Source organism: Anomalospiza imberbis, chromosome 3 (genome assembly GCF_031753505.1).
Source record: "Anomalospiza imberbis isolate Cuckoo-Finch-1a 21T00152 chromosome 3, ASM3175350v1, whole genome shotgun sequence".
NCBI classification, from domain to species: domain Eukaryota; kingdom Metazoa; phylum Chordata; class Aves; order Passeriformes; family Viduidae; genus Anomalospiza; species Anomalospiza imberbis.
Window position 1 is genome coordinate 11,298,620 of NC_089683.1, and position 17,777 is coordinate 11,316,396.

The 17,777-nt window shown below is 43.2% G+C and overlaps 2 protein-coding genes and 1 long non-coding RNA gene across 3 annotated transcripts; 2 read left to right on the forward strand and 1 right to left on the reverse strand.

Moving 5' to 3' along the window:
- The first annotated feature begins 1,174 nt into the window (after positions 1-1,174).
- NT5C1B (5'-nucleotidase, cytosolic IB) lies at positions 1,175-7,868 on the forward strand. The gene is made up of 6 exons (XM_068183407.1): positions 1,175-1,482; positions 1,589-1,756; positions 4,394-4,523; positions 5,003-5,125; positions 5,787-5,971; positions 6,983-7,868. The coding sequence occupies exons 1-6, from the start codon at positions 1,351-1,353 to the stop codon at positions 7,319-7,321; spliced, it is 1,077 nt and encodes a 358-aa protein (XP_068039508.1). The 5' UTR covers positions 1,175-1,350; the 3' UTR covers positions 7,322-7,868.
- A 641-nt stretch (positions 7,869-8,509) lies between these two features.
- On the reverse strand, positions 8,510-12,341 carry LOC137470267 (uncharacterized). Its single transcript, XR_010996976.1, has 2 exons — positions 12,057-12,341; positions 8,510-10,310 (listed from the first exon to the last, which is right to left on the reverse strand). It is a non-coding gene; the product is annotated as an uncharacterized lncRNA (long non-coding RNA).
- Positions 12,342-12,539: 198 nt separating this feature from the next.
- RDH14 (retinol dehydrogenase 14) lies at positions 12,540-17,550 on the forward strand. Its single transcript, XM_068183408.1, has 2 exons — positions 12,540-12,922; positions 16,074-17,550. The coding sequence occupies exons 1-2, from the start codon at positions 12,575-12,577 to the stop codon at positions 16,689-16,691; spliced, it is 966 nt and encodes a 321-aa protein (XP_068039509.1). The 5' UTR covers positions 12,540-12,574; the 3' UTR covers positions 16,692-17,550.
- The last annotated feature ends 227 nt before the right edge of the window (positions 17,551-17,777 follow it).

A 17,777-nucleotide genomic window follows, 5' to 3' on the forward strand; every position in this document is an offset into this window, starting at 1 on the left:
CTTCCCCATTTCCAGATCCCTCCCTGGTTAGCTGGACATCAGGCAATGTGGAAGATTTGGAGGTGGCAGATCAGCCAGACAGTATTTGTTTGCTACTACAGCAGGGGAACAAGCAGATAAAGTTCTTTCATCAGTAGGGCAACAAATTGCATTTTACTGTTGATTCTCATTAAACATTTTAACAATTTAAATCTCTTTGAGATCTTTATCCTTCTGACAAATTTTTTTTGCAGTTGAACATCACTGGGGAAAGACGGACAGATGGTATAATCACATAAGCCTCATTTCACTGGGAAGCCACATTAAAAAAAAAAAAAAAAAAAAGGAGGGGCAAAAGTAACAAAACCATCCTGTTCCTTTTTGGAGACTGGATGAAGGCAGAGAGATCTGACAATCAGATACAGATTACATAGTGATCAAGGTCGGAATCAATATTTAGAATGTTCATTCAAAATGTTAAAGGGGCTTTGGATGGTCATCACATGTGCTACGACATAGATATCACTATGGGTCTGCTGTGCCATATCCAGCACTGGCTTAGGAGAAAATCCGATTTCTTCTTCACTTTCCACTCTCTCCTGCAGCTTATCAGTGCGGAAATCTTTGCTGCGGTTCAGACGTGATCTGCAGAGGCAGACAGGGCCCTTTCAGACAGCTGTATTAGATGCTGCCCATAGCTCTGTGTGGGACTCTGGATTTTAGGACCACCCCAACCTCATGCCAGAAAAACAGTTTTTGTGGGTGTGAACACACTCTCAGCCACACTGCCCAAATTGCTCTTTCTTGAAGGTATTTTCCATGTGGCATAAAGGACCCAAGGTCACAGACATCGAGCCCATGTTGACTGCTAAAATATATAAGATCTCCTGGGAATTTGTTGCAGTTAACCTTAAATCAATTAAGCCGTTGCAGTTAAATAATACATCTCTAATGCTGCAGGTACACTGAGTGCTGCCGGCTGCTGCCTGACATCAAGCAGCTGCGGGCATCGCTCTCCCGAGCACTGCGGAGGGCAGCGGCCGGAGTCAGCGTGCGCTGGAAGGGGCCGCCACAGGTGCCGTGAGGGCGGCGGGGAAGGGCGGCGGCTCCGGCTCCCGCGCACCCCACGAGCCCCACGCTGAGGGGAGACTCTGCGGGCGGGCTGCGCCTCGGGGTGTGAGGGGCGGGGGGTCGCCGGGGCTGCTCCTCTCCGGAGGACGGCTGCACCGCTCCGGGCCGCATCCCCAGGCGCGCACAGCGCCAGGGAGAGGCAGCGCCGGTGCCTTCCCCGCCCGGCCGGGGCGGGGCAGGGGGGCGGCCGCTGCCGCCGCTTCCCGGTCGCCCGTTACGGCCCCGGCCGCGCCCGGAACCATGAGCGGCTCCGGCTCGGAGGAGCCGCCGCCCGGCCAGGCGACAGAGGAGGACCGGCAGCAGGAGGCCGAGCGGGACTGGGCGGCGGCCAAGGCTTTCTACGACAATCTGGTTACTCAGAAGCCCCGGCCGGTGAGTGCGGGCGGGCCGGGGGTCCGGAGCTCGGGGGTCCGGGGGGAGGCTGGGCGCCCGGGGGCTGAGGGCCACGGGCCGGCGCTACCCTGCGCTCGCTCCGCAGCCCAAGCCCCAGAACGCCATCACGGTGGCCGTGTCCTCCCGAGCACTCTTCAACCTGGTGGAGGAGCAGCGGATCTACGAAGAGCAGGGCGTGGAGAAGTACGTGGAGTACCAGCAGAAAAACGAGAACGTCATCTTCAAGCCCGGACCGGCGTTCTACTTCGTCAAGGTAGCCAGGAAGCGGCCCGGAGCGGGTGGCCCGGCGGGGCAGGAGAGCGTGTGGGGTGCGGCGGGGCGCGGGGGATGCCGCGAGGCCAAATTTCGGGAGGAGGAGGAGCACGAAGCCTCCTGCAGCGGGGATAATCCTGCCTCGGGGAGATGTTGCTGGGAGTTGTTCTCCCAGCGCCGAGCTCGTCGCGGCGGGGCTGCCCGGGAGCATCCCCCGCATTTCTGCGCGACCTGGCCCCACGGCCACGGCTTCTCTCTCCTCTCCCATTCCCTCTCCTCTCCCATTCCCTCTGCTCTCCTGCCCTCCCCTCCCGTCTGCTCTAATGCCGAACGCCTGCGGCAGAGCACGTACTGCTCGCGTCACCGGGACCAGAGTGGTACCCTCAGCATCCCGTTCCTCTCTGACCCTTCAGCCTGCTGATAGTGACAACTTCACCACCCTACACCTTTGGCTTCTCCTTTGAATCCCGGCTCACAGCACCACATCCCAGGTGTGCGTAAGGAGCAACCTGCTTTTTCCACTGGACATGGGGCGTATGAAGCACCTTTCCTTTTAAGACCATTTCAGTCAAGATAAGCCCCACATTTTTTGTTTAAGTTTGTCACAACCTCCTCCTCTACAAAACCACCCAAAACAAAACAAATAAGCCAACTCAGTTTTTCTCCCCACCTAAAAAAAACAAAACTAAACCCAAACAGTGGGTGTTGATTTTAATTTCTTTTGTTTAGCTTTAATTTTTCCTTGCTTTTGTTATCACCCTGGAAATTGTTCTTGAGGACCAGCAAAAGAGATGTAGTCCCTACTTCTGAGTCAGGGTTTAAAAAGAGCTGAAATGGAATATTTTGCTTTCATTGCACAAAAAAAAAAAAAAAAAAGAGAAATGACCAAGGAAAACATCCTGCAGCATGGAAAGCAAGTAAAATTACAGAAAAGTGAAAAAAAGGAAAATAGTTGAAGTTTTTGAAGAGCACAGGTTTTAGTAGGATAGTCTTGAAAAAACACTATCTATAGAGTTAATTTTATTACAGTCCATTGAGAACTGTTTGCTGAGCTTTACCACAGGGACTTTAGAAAATTAATGAAATCATAATTAGAAATCATACTTGCTGACATCAGAGTTGTTGCAGAGCATTTCAGGCTTTAAAAGTAGCTTTTCATTACTTCAGTTTTGGTCTCAGGAATTTAAAGCATTTTCTTCATTACTCACTTTATGAACATACACAGTGGAAAAATTACTTATGTCAATACCCATGCATGTAAATATAACATAGCTATTAGTAGCATTAATGGCACAAGCACTGTAAAGGTGTTTGTAACACAGAAGTGTGGTCATAAAATAATTCACTGTGTACACCAGTGAGGACAGACTGACTTGGGAATTTACTGCATCTTTTCGTATATGTAGCAGCCCTGCTAGCACAGTTAGTTTTTAAGATTAGAGTTCAGTGTCAAATTTACTTAGATTATAAGCACAATTTGACTCTTTAACTGCTCATACTTTGGAAATCAGAGCTGTTAGCTAGGCCCAGCTAAATGCAGCTTGACCTCTGTTCCCTTCTGATATGCTATTTCTGTTTGAATTCTTTATATTGCTTAGTCACAGGAAACATTAGGCTAGGGAACTGTGGCTTTGTTGAGTCATCCTTTTTACTTGGAGACAAAGAAAGCAAAAAAGAAATAATATATTTTTCTTTGGATTCCCTTATTGGAATGTTTAAGATACTAACTTAAAAGTATTGTATCTCATGCTTGTAGTGCTTAAGATTTGTAATCACAGGCCAGGGTGTCTTTAGACTGCAAAGTATAAAGACACTGGACAATAAATGGAATCCCCTCATCCACTCACCCTTATTCTCTAATAATTTAAGAAATTGCCTGTGTAGTAGAGTATTAACAATAGAAGTGAGTTATGAACACATACCAAGATTTTTTTCTAGGCCTTACACCGGGCTGTAACTTAGAATTTTCCTAAGCACAGTCCCATAATAACATAGCTTTTTAAAGTGAGAGTTCCAGAATTTAATTATGAAATCTGTGGTTTAGTTCTGAACAACTAGCCTGACTTTTTAAAGCATCTTAATAAAAATCACTCTATCTTGCATTCATTTGATGATTCATTATTGATTTTGTTGCTGTAATCCCAAAGAATTCCATTCAAGGGTCAAAATTAAGTTCTAAATAGGAGAACATATGGATACAGAGAGAGATGAGCAGATAAAAGGTCAAGGAAATAAGAATGCCAGACTGTGGTTATAACATGTTGGCCAATTATATTTGAAGTGCTCTCAAATCAAAATCTGTCTCTTCATTGCTGCAATTAGAAACTCAAGCTAATCATGCTGACAGGATGCTGACTCATTACTTAAGGATGGTCTTTGACACCTAATGACCTGCACTGTGTCAGTAAATCAGCAAAAGTAAATTCCATAGCTCAAAAAAAAAAAAAAGTACTTGCTTCCTTTCAAATGAACCCAGTCAAATGGTTGCTGGGGGCAGCAAAGCAGGAGTAAAAGAAGTTCAGCAAGTTAAACTATCAGGTATTTTACACTCTCCTTCAAGATAATCCTATCACTAAAACTCCAGTGACTAAGAAAGGAGGCACACTTGACTGTTGACTTCCACATTTTCAATCTGCAGGCGCTGGAGCATGTCAATGCCCGGCTTCTCGAGCTGTACCCTGATGACGAAGAACGGTTTGATATTGTCCTGATGACTAATAACCATGCCCAAGTGGGAGTGAGGCTCATAAACAGCATCAATCACTATGGTAAATAAAAGAATTACTGATGTGTAGAATTGCCACCTGTTACATAATAATATGAATTAATTTTATTCTTCCTCTTCTGACTTTGGGAAAAGACCTTTCTTGGATCTTTGTTTTTGGGTGTCAGCACAAGTGAAATAGTATTAGACAGAATTTGATCCAGTGGTCTAGATTTGTCAGATGTGAACCATAACTTCTGAGAAGTCCTTAAACTTTTTCATATTTGGTATCTATGCTCCCTACATATACATCTTCACAGCAGTTACTCTGCTGCCACAGAGGGAATTTTTTCCCCCTAAATTCTCAATGAGGATGGGCTGATCAAACATTGTAAATGTTTGCAGTTGTGTGACTTGTTGAAATTACAGTGAACGTATTTTCTTAAGTTTACTGTAAGCAAGGCTAGTGTACCTTTCCACAGGTTCCTTTAACAGCTTTGTAGTGTCAAGGCAGAGCCAAACCTTGTGCTGTTCTTACTTTAGGCTTAACAATTGAACGTTTCTGTATGACGGGAGGAGAGAGCCCCATTGGTTACCTGACTGCGTACCTCACGAACCTGTACCTCTCAGCGGATTCTGACAAAGTGCAGGAAGCTATAGAAGCAGGTTTGAATTGACTTTCTTTTGCTATCTGTTGATTTCTTTTGTTATCTTGTTGAGCTTGTTCAAAAATTACATATATTGTGTGTCTTTCACAGAAATTAGTGCTGCTTCATCAAATGCAGAAAGTCACCACTTTGTATGGTGCAAGCTTATCACTTATTTTTATTCAACCAAATAAAATAATGTGATACAGTCCCTCTCTGACCCTTCAGCCTGCTGATAGTGATAACTTCACCACCTTTGTCTTCTCCCTTTCAGAAAGAAACAAGACTCCCACCTCTATTCAGCTTCTGTTTGAATAGCATCATCTCTTTGATACAACTTCAAAAAGCAACTTCTGTGCCCCCTTTTTCTTAAAAAGTAACAAATACTTTGATTGAGTGGCCTTCTTGGGATTTCCTGCTTTTCTCTCATTTGCAGCACAGCTTGGGAAGCATTTTTATATAGTCATATATGAAAGTGGAAGGAAGCATGTCCATTTTGGCAGTGGGACAGCTTCCATGAATTTGTGTTACAGAACAGGCATCTCTAATTAGCTTTTGTGATCAGTCATGCTCACCATATACAGGGGTCACCACCAGTAAGTTGTTGGAACCAAACTGCTGATGGTTTCATGACTGACTTTGCAGGACATGCTAACTGAGTGTCCCTGATCTGTTTTCAGGCATTGCATCAGCTACGATGTTCACTGCCAACAAAGACGTTGTTTACTCGGATACACAGCTGAGGGTGGCTTTTGATGGGGATGCTGTTATCTTTTCTGATGAATCAGAACAGATTTTCAAAGAGCAAGGATTAGATAGATTTTTTGAACACGAACAACTGAATGAAAATAAGCCTCTTGCACAGGTTTGTATTTCTTTAATTTCTTGTTTAAAGGGAGTTTCCAGAAGACCTGATGACTTTCATTGCTGCTGTATTTCTCCAATTCCCCAGCGTGGATGTGTTCTTTGTGAAAGCTGATGCCCCTATTTATTTCCTTCTTCGAAGATAATCTTTAAAATGCATGTTTCACATAAAAGGGGCCACCATTGCAGTCCTTTTACCAGGCCATCATTGCAGTCCTCTCTCATTTCTCTGAGAACTGCATATATAAGACAGTCACTGACAGTTGTCTTTTAATAGTATCATTAGAAAAAGAAATGTTAGTACCAATTTCCCTGATTTTTTTTTAATCACACTGTAGGTAATGTTAATTTCAAGCACTGAGATATTCTGGTTATTAAAACAGGATAATATCTGCTTATTCCCAAGCAGAGTTATGCCATTTGTCTAAAACCACAAATATTTTAACATTAGCTTAAACTGAAATACCAATTCTGCTATTGTTAAAAATAGTGTAAATTCAGAGTAAAAGCTTTATTTATGAAAGTACTGGACAGTGCAATATATTGCAATTTGAACAAAACTGTCATTTGCTTCTAATAATTCGAGGATAGTATAGTCATTAGTCTGAAAAGAGTTCATTGATGGCTTTGTAATTAGGTATTCTACTGGTTTTTGTGCAGGAAAAAAAATTACAGCTCATGGTTCATAGCAAAAAGACTTCTGTGTTTTCAATGAACATTTTATTAAAGACTATAATTAAAAAATAGTATTGCAAGACATCTTATAAGCCTTAGTGAGAATTATTTTCCCACTGATCCTACCATGTAGTGTTATGGTTTTAACTTTTTGCCAATGTGTGAATTCCTAGTGAGGGTGCAGACCCATTTGGAGATGTTACATAGAGAATTTGTGGAGTAGCACAGCATTAGGAAAAGGAATTCTCTGTGTAACTGGCAGCTGTGAAGAAAGCAAAAGAATTACTTGGGGAACTGTGGACATACACTAAATATGCTTCTGGTATTTCATACTCAGGGTCCTTTGAAGGGTTTTCTGGAAGACCTGGGGAAACTGCAGAAGAAGTTCTATGCAAAAAACGAACGATTAAATTGTCCTATAAGGACCTACCTGGTCACAGCCAGGAGTGCAGCGAGCTCTGGAGCCAGAGTGCTGAAGACTCTCCGTAGCTGGGGTCTGGAGATTGATGAGGCACTTTTCCTAGCAGGAGCACCTAAAGGACCAATCCTGGTGAAAATCCACCCTCACATCTTCTTTGATGACCAGATGTTCCACATCGAAGGAGCACAGAAATTAGGCACCATAGCCGCACATGTCCCCTATGGCATTGCTCAGAAGTACCACAAATCTACATGACTGGAGGGTGCTATTATGGATAAGGTTCTTAACTCAGCCAGCCTCTAATCTACCAATAGTTACATCTGAAACCTCTACATTTGTGTATTGTGAGCACTGTGTCTAAACATTTAACTTCTGGCTAGAACAGCCTTTAAAGGAAGTATTTTTAATAGAGTTATTTTAATATAATTCTTAAGGAATTTAGATTTTTTTACCTGTCTGTATCTAATGCTGTGGTTTTGATATTAGGAGATTTGTACTGTTTTTATAGTTTGAGACATATTCTGAGAGACAGAACAGTTATATTTTACCTAAAAAACTGTTGATGGGTAATTTATAAGAAAATTCATTCTGCAATGCTGGCTTTTGACAGTAACTTCTGAAGTTCCCAAAAGCACAGTTTACATGTAACTGTTTACCTGTTGATGGTTTGCTGGCTAAATATGTGTTCAGTAGGTCTGTCACCACAGAGTTTTGGCTTCTAGTAAAATATTCATGCATTTGGTCATGATTGCATTATTTTTCTATATTGTTTTCTTGACTTAATAAAGCTGGCTTTACAGAACATTGTAATTTTCTATGCAGAGGTTTTAGCATAATTTCTTAGGCAGAGTTTGCGTAATCAAAATGTTCCTGATATTTAGAACCACAAGTGACCACTTTCAGTCAAATCTGAGAGCTAGAGGTCTCACCTTGACCCAACATACTTCACAGAAGTGGGCAGAAGTCTGAGATGCTGTGAGTATCTTGGCTGGGACAAAGGCTGAAGCTTTAGAGCATGCCTTCATAATAGCAGATAATCTACCTGGAAATAATGTTGTTGATGGAACTACTTTCTTATTAACTAGATCCCCTTAGGATTTGCAGCCGTTCTGTGATCTGCGTGAACTCAGTTTGGCAACTTCTGATGAGTTTCCAGGGGACAGGTGCCTGTTGCTGCATGACTTCGTATTTACACCATAGATCTATTCTCTCTCTTTTATGCTAAATTCCTGTATCTCATTGTTATCCACGTAACTAAGTGATATCTGTCAGGTGGTGTTTGTTCTCTTTCTCTACCTAGTGGAACAACTGTCCTGTTTTATTATTTATTGTTGTCATATATTCACACCAGAAGAGACAAAACCAAAAGAATGTACTTTGCAGTGGGAGTAGAAATGGTGAATCAAGCTTGTCATGATCTGTGGTTCCTGGGGGAATTTGGCCCAGAATCTCATGTTAGCCTCTGAAAGTTTGGTCTCCTCTGTCCAGATGAACTGTCCTGTTATTGCAGAAAGCTCCACTGCATCAATTATGGTTTCCCTCCCAGGAACATAGGCAATCATTTTAATGTTCTGGGTCCAAGCCACAAAGTTCTTTGGAAGCAAAGGCAAAAGCCTTGATCCTGCATGAAACACAAATAGAGACCGTTGGAAAGGTTTTCAAGTGTTCACACCAGTATGTGATGTTGATGGGATGCACTGCAGATTTCTGGTGTACTTGGAGCTTCGTTATGTGCTAAAGGCTTGGTGCCCAAAACGTATCACATTTCTCAGCCCAGCCAGGAGGTGAGGAAGACATGAATTAACTGAGGCCTGGTCATTGTCTGCCAGGATGGGATAGAGTTACTAAATGGAGATTATGAAAAATGTTATTAGCAGATGTTTTTATGTGAGAGATCAGAGTCCACAAGGAATTCAAAAATATTCCTTAGCTGCGGAATATAAATTCTGTGCGTACCTTTACCACAAAAGCACGGCTGCAAATTTCAGAAAGACCAGTCCTGCCTTTTTGAAGCAGATCATGTATTACCTGGTTTTCATCCATGCATTGTTAGAGCTGTAGAGATTGGGTGCAGGAAATAAAACTGGCATTTGACTCTCACTGAACAATTACGTCTTGATAATGAAAAGGTTAATGGAATCCTTAATCCCTATAGGAGTGCAGAGGTGAGTCTCGTATCTGACAGGGCAAGCATGCAAATCAGTGAATAAATTGGAAGCCGAGTCATGTGGTCTGTTATGTTTACCTTTATTTCCAATGAACCATCCACGTAACAGCAAGAATGAAGCCTACTGGCCATGACACCGGAGCTTCCAAGTCTTTTTTGATCTGTGCACACAGTACTAGGGGCTCCCTTTTGCAGTGTCCTCCTGACAGCACTAAAGCATGTGTAAAAAGTGTTCACAAATCTACACAGTCGAATTTACATTCTTGGTCACAGAATTCAAATTGACATTAAAGTTCAGAAGCTGATGTTAAGGCCCACAATCACTTTTCCTAAATTAGTTGAGCAAAATGCTCATAAATGTTTCAGATCATACACTGTCTTTTAATTGTCAGGCAACTGTCCCCAGGCTCGATGGCTGCTTCTCTGCATATCCAGCTGGCAGCATGGTGGGGGAGTGGAGCCTACTAGTTCATGCAAGTACCTTCCAGACTAATCTGGATGTTTGGGGAGAATCAGGCTTGCCAAGCAGCCTCTGCCTGTTAAAATTATTTTCTTCTGCTCCAAGGCACGGCTAGTGGACCGAAATAATCTTTTTCAAGAAAATTCTGTGAAGTGGGGTGGGAGCTGAGGGAAAATGTTTTCTATTTTTGTAGACATAGAAGAGAATTGTCTCTTAATAGCATTCCAATCCACAAAACAAAACAAACAAGCAAACAGCAACAACCACAAAACTCAATAAAAAAAAGTCTTCTCACGCTTATCATGCTACCATGAGTTTATGCCCTCGTAACCCTAAGCCAGTCACAATTAAAACAACAGAAATATTTTTTCAGTAAGGGAATAGAGAAACTGTCCTTTATCAGCCTATTTACAACACTGGAAGACAGACTCATGAAAAGGAAACTGTCATCTTAGACAAAATCTGGAGGAGGATTAGTAATAACACAGATGAATTGTGTGAAAACAGAACTCCGTCAGGGAAACCCAGTTCTTGTTCCCTTAGTTTCCAGGTTCCTGCACTGCATAAGAGTCCAGGAAAGACAGACAAATGGGAATGTCTCCAACTGCTACCAATCCCTGTGGAGAAAAATGTTATAAATAGGATTCTGAAGGTGTCTTCAGATTTGTTTTTCCAGAACATATTCTCAGAGTGTGTTAGATATTTCCCACCAGCTACCAAGACATCATAAACCCGTGTTCCCAGTTCCTTCCCATCTTTAAGACACCCTTTTAATTTCCAGGCTAGCATGTTATCTGCAGGAGCCAAAATATAAAGTATTTCAGATAAAAAAATTGGAGATGGTCATCATCACATGTCTTCCAACATGCATTCTGGACTGTGGTCTGTTCTGAGGATGTGGGATTCAGAGGGCTCCTACATTCTGAGGAGGATCCTCAGGTACCCCCTCAAGCTCCTCTGCCAGATCCTGTAACCTGCACTGGCCTGCAGTATTGCTAAACACAACCTTGAGTGCAATAGAGGGGTACAGAAATCTGTGGAGCAGGTCAATGTCAGAAGAAATAATTTCCAGTTATCATGCTCAGTATCTGGGACCAACATCTGCATGCACACATCATTCCTGCCTACATGAGCAGCTTCTGATCACCACGAGCTCCTGTGCACAATGCTCCTTGCACTGAAGGCTGGACTGACATCAACAATCTCAGGCAGCACCCTCGAGGCAGTGCCCTCTCCAACACATCTGCAGCCTTCTGAGTAGGGGCATCAGAGATGACTGGAGAGTCTGCACAGCCAGGTGATGAACAGCACATTCTTCAGTTCTCACCAGGATGATTTCTTACAGAATTAATCTGTTCCTCTAACAGGATGTTTCCCAGTTCTCCTATTTTGACATCTCTTTGGCAAGTACTGTTCCTTCCTCATGGTCCTTGACTGGATGTGGCTGCAATGCCTCCCAGTACGTGTTTACTATGAGAAGAATATATGGAAGAACTCCCCAATATGGCTCTTACACCACATTAAGGATCTAAAAGTCCATATTTTATACACAGATGCAATGGTATGGCCTAGCTAAAATACCCTGTGGTGTAACCACAAGGCTCAAAATGGAGTGAAGGGCCAAGAATGAAGAAAGTGTTTTCCGTGGTGAAGACAAAGACAGAAGACGTCTGTCAAAAAATCTGGAGTGTTTAGATGTGGTGCTGCCTATACAGCCCTTAAACTGCCTGAGAAGTGCAAGAGACGGTCAGAAAAGACATTGTAAGGGTACTTGCAGAAGAATCTGCTGTTTCTGCTGCTGTAACGTGAGCTGAGGTCAGCCTCAGAACTGACTGCAGCTGTGTGACAGCCTGCAGGTAGCACCAACATGTGGCAGTTAAGGAGAGCTTGTTATTGCAAATGGTTGTCATGTCCAGACAAGCCACAAGAAACCTGATTAAAGGCTCATTGATTTCCTCTTGGGTTTCTTAGTAATTTCCCCAAATGTGCCAGGTCTTGACTCAGGACAGACATTCTCCTTATCAGCCAAGTCAAGCTTGTTTTTTGTCTCCCCATATTCTCCTGCTCGCTGGCCTCTAGTTCCTCATCACAAACTTATTTTAATCTGTGTTGTTCTGTCCTCTTTGACTCTGTTTTATTCCTAAATCTGCACTGAACTCCAGTACTGTGGTTTTGGGGGTTTTTTGTTTGTTTGTTTGTTTGATTGGTCGGTTTTGTTTTTTGTTTTTTCTTTTTTTTTTTTTTTTTTTTTGTTTGGGTTTTTTTGTGGTTTTTTTTTTTTTTGTTTTTTGTTTTTTGGGGTTTTTTTTGTTTGTTTGTTTGGTTTTTTAGACCTACCTTGCTCTTGATCAAAATTCGCTTACCTTTTAATTCTCTCTCTGTACATTTCTACTACTGACTCTTCCCTGGCTAGGGTGAAAAGGACTTTGAGTGGGGGAACTGCAGGGGCCACTCCTGCCTCCCTGAATGGGTTCACGATGCCTTGGTTTGGATCATCGGGGTCTGGGATTAATAACAGTGTCTAAAAACATTATGTGAAGTCGATAGCAGAAAATAGATTTTGGGTTAAGGATTCAAAACAAAGTTGGCAGAGCTGAGGGACCGCCCAAGAGCTTCAGTGCCAACAACTAAAGAGGTTCAATCAGCCCCCAACCTGCGCTGGTACTTGGGGTTATTCCCCACTAGGCGCAGGACCCTACAGCGGCCCCTGTCGAGCCCCATTAGGTTTCTCTCCGCCCAACTCGCCAGCCCGGGGCGGTGCCGCGGAAGGGCAGCAGAGCCCTCAGGTGTGGCAGCCCGGCCCGCGGGCAGCGCGCAGGCTCCCGGGCCGCTGCGGGACCACAAGCCCCAGCAGGCCCCGCGCGGCCCGGCCAGCCCCGGCATGGCCGCGGCGCTGCCGGCGCTGGCGCTGGGCGCGGGGCTGCTGGTGGCCGCCTGGCGCTGGCTGCGGGGCGCGGCGCGGCCCGGGCGCGGCGGCTCCATGCGGGGCAAGACCGTCATCATCACCGGCGCCAACAGCGGGCTGGGCCGGGCGGCGGCGGCCGAGCTGCTGCGGATGCGGGCCCGCGTCATCATGGGCTGCCGCGACCGGGCGCGGGCCGAGCGGGCGGCCCGCGAGATCCGGGCCGAGGTGGGCGAGCGGGCGGACGGCGCGGGCGAGCTGGTGGTCCGCGAGCTGGACCTGGCCTCGCTGCGCTCCGTGCGCGCCTTCTGCCACCGCGTCCTGCAGGTAGGGCCGGGCCCGCGGGTCCCCGCGCCGCGCTGCCCCGGGCCCGGAGAGGGCACGGCAGGCGCGGGCTGCGCGCTGCTGCCGGCGGCCTCTGAGCTCCGCGCCGGCGCCCGGGTTTCCATGCGGGTTGGACGAGGCAGTTCCTGCTGCCAGCAGCGCGCTCGGGGGCTGGGGAAGTCGCTGAGGTCACCGCGGGGTTTGGGAAGAGGATGTAAGCAGACTGGCCGTAAATTAGCTCTTGGAAGCGTGAGCTTCCTGATAGTTTCGTCTGTTTTGGTTTAAAATATTCTTGATATTTTCTGTTCTGGGAAGGAAATGCTTGTTTATGTGTGAGATAAATTAATTTCTTCCTTTCTTTTTCAATTAACTAGCTTAACTTTTGTTGGTTTAAATTAGTGTTACAGCTCAGCTTTGCCACCAGAAAAATAAAAGTTGACAGATGCACTGCTGACATGCTCCAGACATCCACCTTAGGTTGTGTCCCCACACGGATTTAAATCTCTCACCCACCACCAGCAGAATCTAGTCAATAGGCATTTTTGAATATATAAAATATTTGCAGATTCCCTGAAAACTTGAGTTTAAGGAGAGTGGGGACATCCAGTTGCTTTGCCTGATGGAAATGCCACTAGATTTGTAGAGCAGAGAGAAGCATTGTTGGAGGGACTGTTTCATTCCCACCAAAAGCATCTTTTTGGACTTTGATCTCACCACATCTAGCTACTCAAGTCATGAGACATGAAGTCATGGGAAGCCAGGCTTAATAAATTCTGCTGCCGCTCAGGGATTTGTTAAGTGCTTAAAAGATGCTCAGACCCTGTTGTAAGAGGGAAAGAAAATAGGCATTGTATTGTATTAATTTTAAAACTGCTTTTCTAAAAGTCAAGTGTCAAGTTTTAAGTTCTCTGGTGGGACACTTTGTAGTCTATATATATGTGTGTGTATATATATATATATATATGAATCCAGTGATAAGTTCTGATCTTGTTTCAGTGCTGTAGGAAAACCTGCATGCATGAAAGGATATAAAATTTGTGTAATAACCACAGAGTATCAGAGTGGCTCTTAAGTGAGAAATAGATAAAGGAAAGGAGAGTGTGCTGTCTTCAGAGTACTGCTGATGCCTGCATTATAACTTGAATGACAAGGGATGCAAGCTCAAGAGATACTTTCAAGAACTTTTCCACCCAAGGTTATGTAATTTACTGACTCTATTTTTGAGTCCTTTTTGGAGCTGTTATTTAGGGATTTGTTTGGGGGTTCCTGTGGGGTTTTTTTTGACATAAAGAAGATATAAACATCGGCAGGATGGAGAGACGTTGCACTCCCACTGCTGAGCCTTATTTGTGGGAGCTTTACTTTGCATGACTGAAAGTGATTATATCTCTCACTCCTTAGTCTCACTGAAAAAAAATAAAAGACTGAAGTATTGAAGGGTTCCATGGGAAAATGGAGAAAGTGAAAGTGAGCTTAGAGGCTGCAGGGAATAGCACTGCCCATCAAAGCAATGTTTTGTGCACTCTGCTGCCCTTGGTCGTGGTAGCTGCCTCCTTGGCATTGATCGCATAACTCTAGGTTATTACATGTAGGAATTTCACAGAATAGCACATGTGGAGGTCTTGCTTCTTGAAGTGTTAAGTCTTGCAAAATAAATTCTCCAGTCAGATATTTTTCTCTAAAGAAGAAAGAAGGATCACTTCAGTGAGCAAATCTGCAGTCAGTACTTCTTCACACCTGTCCTGGTTTAATGATAGTGACTGACCATCGTGTCCCTTTGGGTGAAGAGGAGAAGTGAGTTTGGTGCTCTTTGGATCATGTCTTTGGGACCCAGTTGTATGAAACACCAAGCAGCCACAAGTTCCACGGAAATCAGTCTGAGATTGAAGTACTTGAAGTTTTGAGTGATCAGATGCCAGCACCTTTAACTGAATGCCAAGTGCAGATTTGGGGTTTGCTCTTTGTATCTTTGCTGCTAATGGCAGTGAAATAAAAGGGAAATGGTGCAGAATTCATTTATGAGGCTCTCTATTTTTATCATCAAAATGGTCAAAGATTGTCTCGGCTTGTCTTCCAGTCCTTGCATTGGCTTTAAAGAATTAAAAGCAAAGAAAACTCCCAGTGCTCTTAGAGAAAATTAATACCTTTGCCTCTGATTCATGCAAGCATAAATCGTGCTTTCACAGTCTTTTGTCAGAGGTGGGTAAGAATGTTGAATTCAGAGTTTATTTATGCAGCATACTTTAATTTTTTTTTTTTAATTACAGTTTTCAGTTTTGGGCAAATTGGAGAGCTCTTAATTTTTGAGTGGATTCTGGAGCATGAAGTGCATGATGCATATATCTAAATCATCAATGCCATCTCTCTGTTAATTATTTATATTTTTTGATCCTGGAGAGTGTAACATATATCCTTGAGTCTGATTTTTTACTAATGTGAACCAGAATAGTGATCCATCAAATCTCATGTGGCGAGCACCTCATAGAGCCTCTGTTCCTGAGTAGACCTATTGGACTTGAATTACGTGAAACAAGTGTTACTTTTCTATGAGTACTGCTCCATAGTTCTCACCCAGCAACAGAGTGATGTGTACTGGTTTTAAAGTAAGACAAGTTTAAAATAATGAAAACATTATTTGGCAGAGTTTTTCAATGGTTCCTCTTCAGCCCTGAGGTTAATTCCTTGTGCTAACACTTTGTATTCCATGCTTGCATGTCTTTTGCTTACTAGATCCCTCTGCTGTAGCAGAGATTTGCCATAAATTGACGTGTGTCCTCTTGTAATGCAAAAGACAGGTTGCTTTTTAAAGAGGAAAAGAATTCATCACAAAGGTAATTTATCACTGAATTGCTGTAGAAAAACCTGCTCTTGGAGAAGCCAGTAGTTGTGTTCTTTGCTGCATTAGAAGTTGATGCAGACCTACTCTCAGGTACTTGCATCCTACTGGGGTCAAGTGCACAGTTTAGCGGTAGTTCAACTTAAAGGTGTTTTTTTTCCCAGCAACGCTTTAAGAGATTATCAGAAAGTTACAATTCAGAAAACTAGATATGTAATTATGTCTTTTTTAATAATGCCCAGTGAGAAATTGAAACATAATAATGTTATACATGGGACTTCTAAACCTGAATGATTTTTTTTTCTTTCCTCTTTAAAGGAAGAGTCAAGGCTGGATGTTCTGATAAATAATGCAGGGATATTCCAGTGTCCATATATGAAGACAGAGGATGGTTTTGAGATGCAATTTGGTGTAAACCACTTGGGCCACTTCTTGCTCACCAACCTTCTTCTGGGCCTCCTCAAAAATTCTGCCCCAAGCAGAATTGTTGTAGTGTCCTCAAAGCTTTACAAATATGGAGAGATCAACTTTGAAGACTTGAACAGTGAAATAAGCTACAATAAAAGCTTTTGTTACAGCCGAAGTAAACTGGCTAACATACTATTTGCCAGGGAGCTGGCCCGTCGCTTGGAGGGGACTGGAGTCACCGTCAACTCCCTTCATCCTGGGATTGTCAGAACAAATCTAGGCAGACATGTGAATATTCCTTTGCTGGCCAAACCTCTATTCAACTTGGTGTCGTGGGCTTTCTTCAAAACTCCTCTGGAAGGAGCCCAGACATCTATTTATTTGGCCTCTTCTCCTGACGTCGAAGGCGTGTCAGGAAAGTATTTTGGAGACTGCAAAGAGGAAGAACTTCTGCCCAAAGCCATGGATGACTTGGTTGCAAGAAAATTGTGGGATATCAGTGAAGTGATGGTTGGCTTACTGAAGTAAGTGCTAGGGAGTCTCTGCAAAAAAGAATGCAGATAGCTATGCAGTGCATTTTGGCAGCAGTGAAATTCTCAGTTTAAATGCTGTGGAAATACAGAATTGTGCTCAGTAAGTATGAAATGAAAGAGTGATTTATTTTGGAACTCTGTTTTGAAATGAAAGACAATCTTCAAGAGACAGGCATTCAGAAAAATTAAAAAAAAATTGTGGGCGTGAATATAATTTCTGGTTAAATCTGCTTAGCAACTCATGTTTTACAAATAAAAATTAAGCAGAAGTTTGTTTTGCAATATATAAGCATATTTGTCAATACGTGTCTTGCTGGACGATGCAGGGTACTGATGGTGAAACACTTCTGTAAAAAAATAATTTGAAAATAAGTCTTAGTAATCTTTTTTTGAATCATCACAATGATAAATGGAATTAAGAGTTTTCCTTGCACTGTAATTGTTGAGGCCTCTGAGTGCCTTTCAAAGGCTTGTCAGCCCCATGGTTCAGTGAACAAAATTGTTGAGCCATGTGCAGTTTTGCTGTGAAGCACAAAGTCAGCTATTTTGTGATGTTGCTGCTGTTCAATGTGTAAGTACACTTGGTTGTGCAAGTTGTATTTTTATTTTCACATGCGTTGAACTTGCTGTTTCTTGAAACCTCGGGTTTCATTTAAAGGGTAGTTGCAAAATGTATAATGGTCTTGGATAGGGCTTTGCATGGCATGAACTAAGACCTCATGCAAATTAGACTGAAGAGAATAAGCTTCTCAGTGTGTTTGGCTTGACTGATGGCACTTTAACTCAGTAATGAGGTTCCATAAATGTCTCATACAGCTGACTGAATATTCTTTAATAAAGTCTTTTAAAAAGAAGACATAGCATTCATTCTTTTATTGTGGGAGATGTATCAGAAGCCAGCAGCCTTGGTAGAGTAGCCTTATTTCGAAGCAGAAGATGAACCTGTGTGTTGGTTTAGGGAGCCTGTGCTGTGGGGTTGGTAGAAATGAAATGGGCTCCAGTGAAATACATGAGTATTGCGTGAATCTGTACTGATTTTTTTTTTAATTCATACAATTTATGAATTCATACAATTTACAAT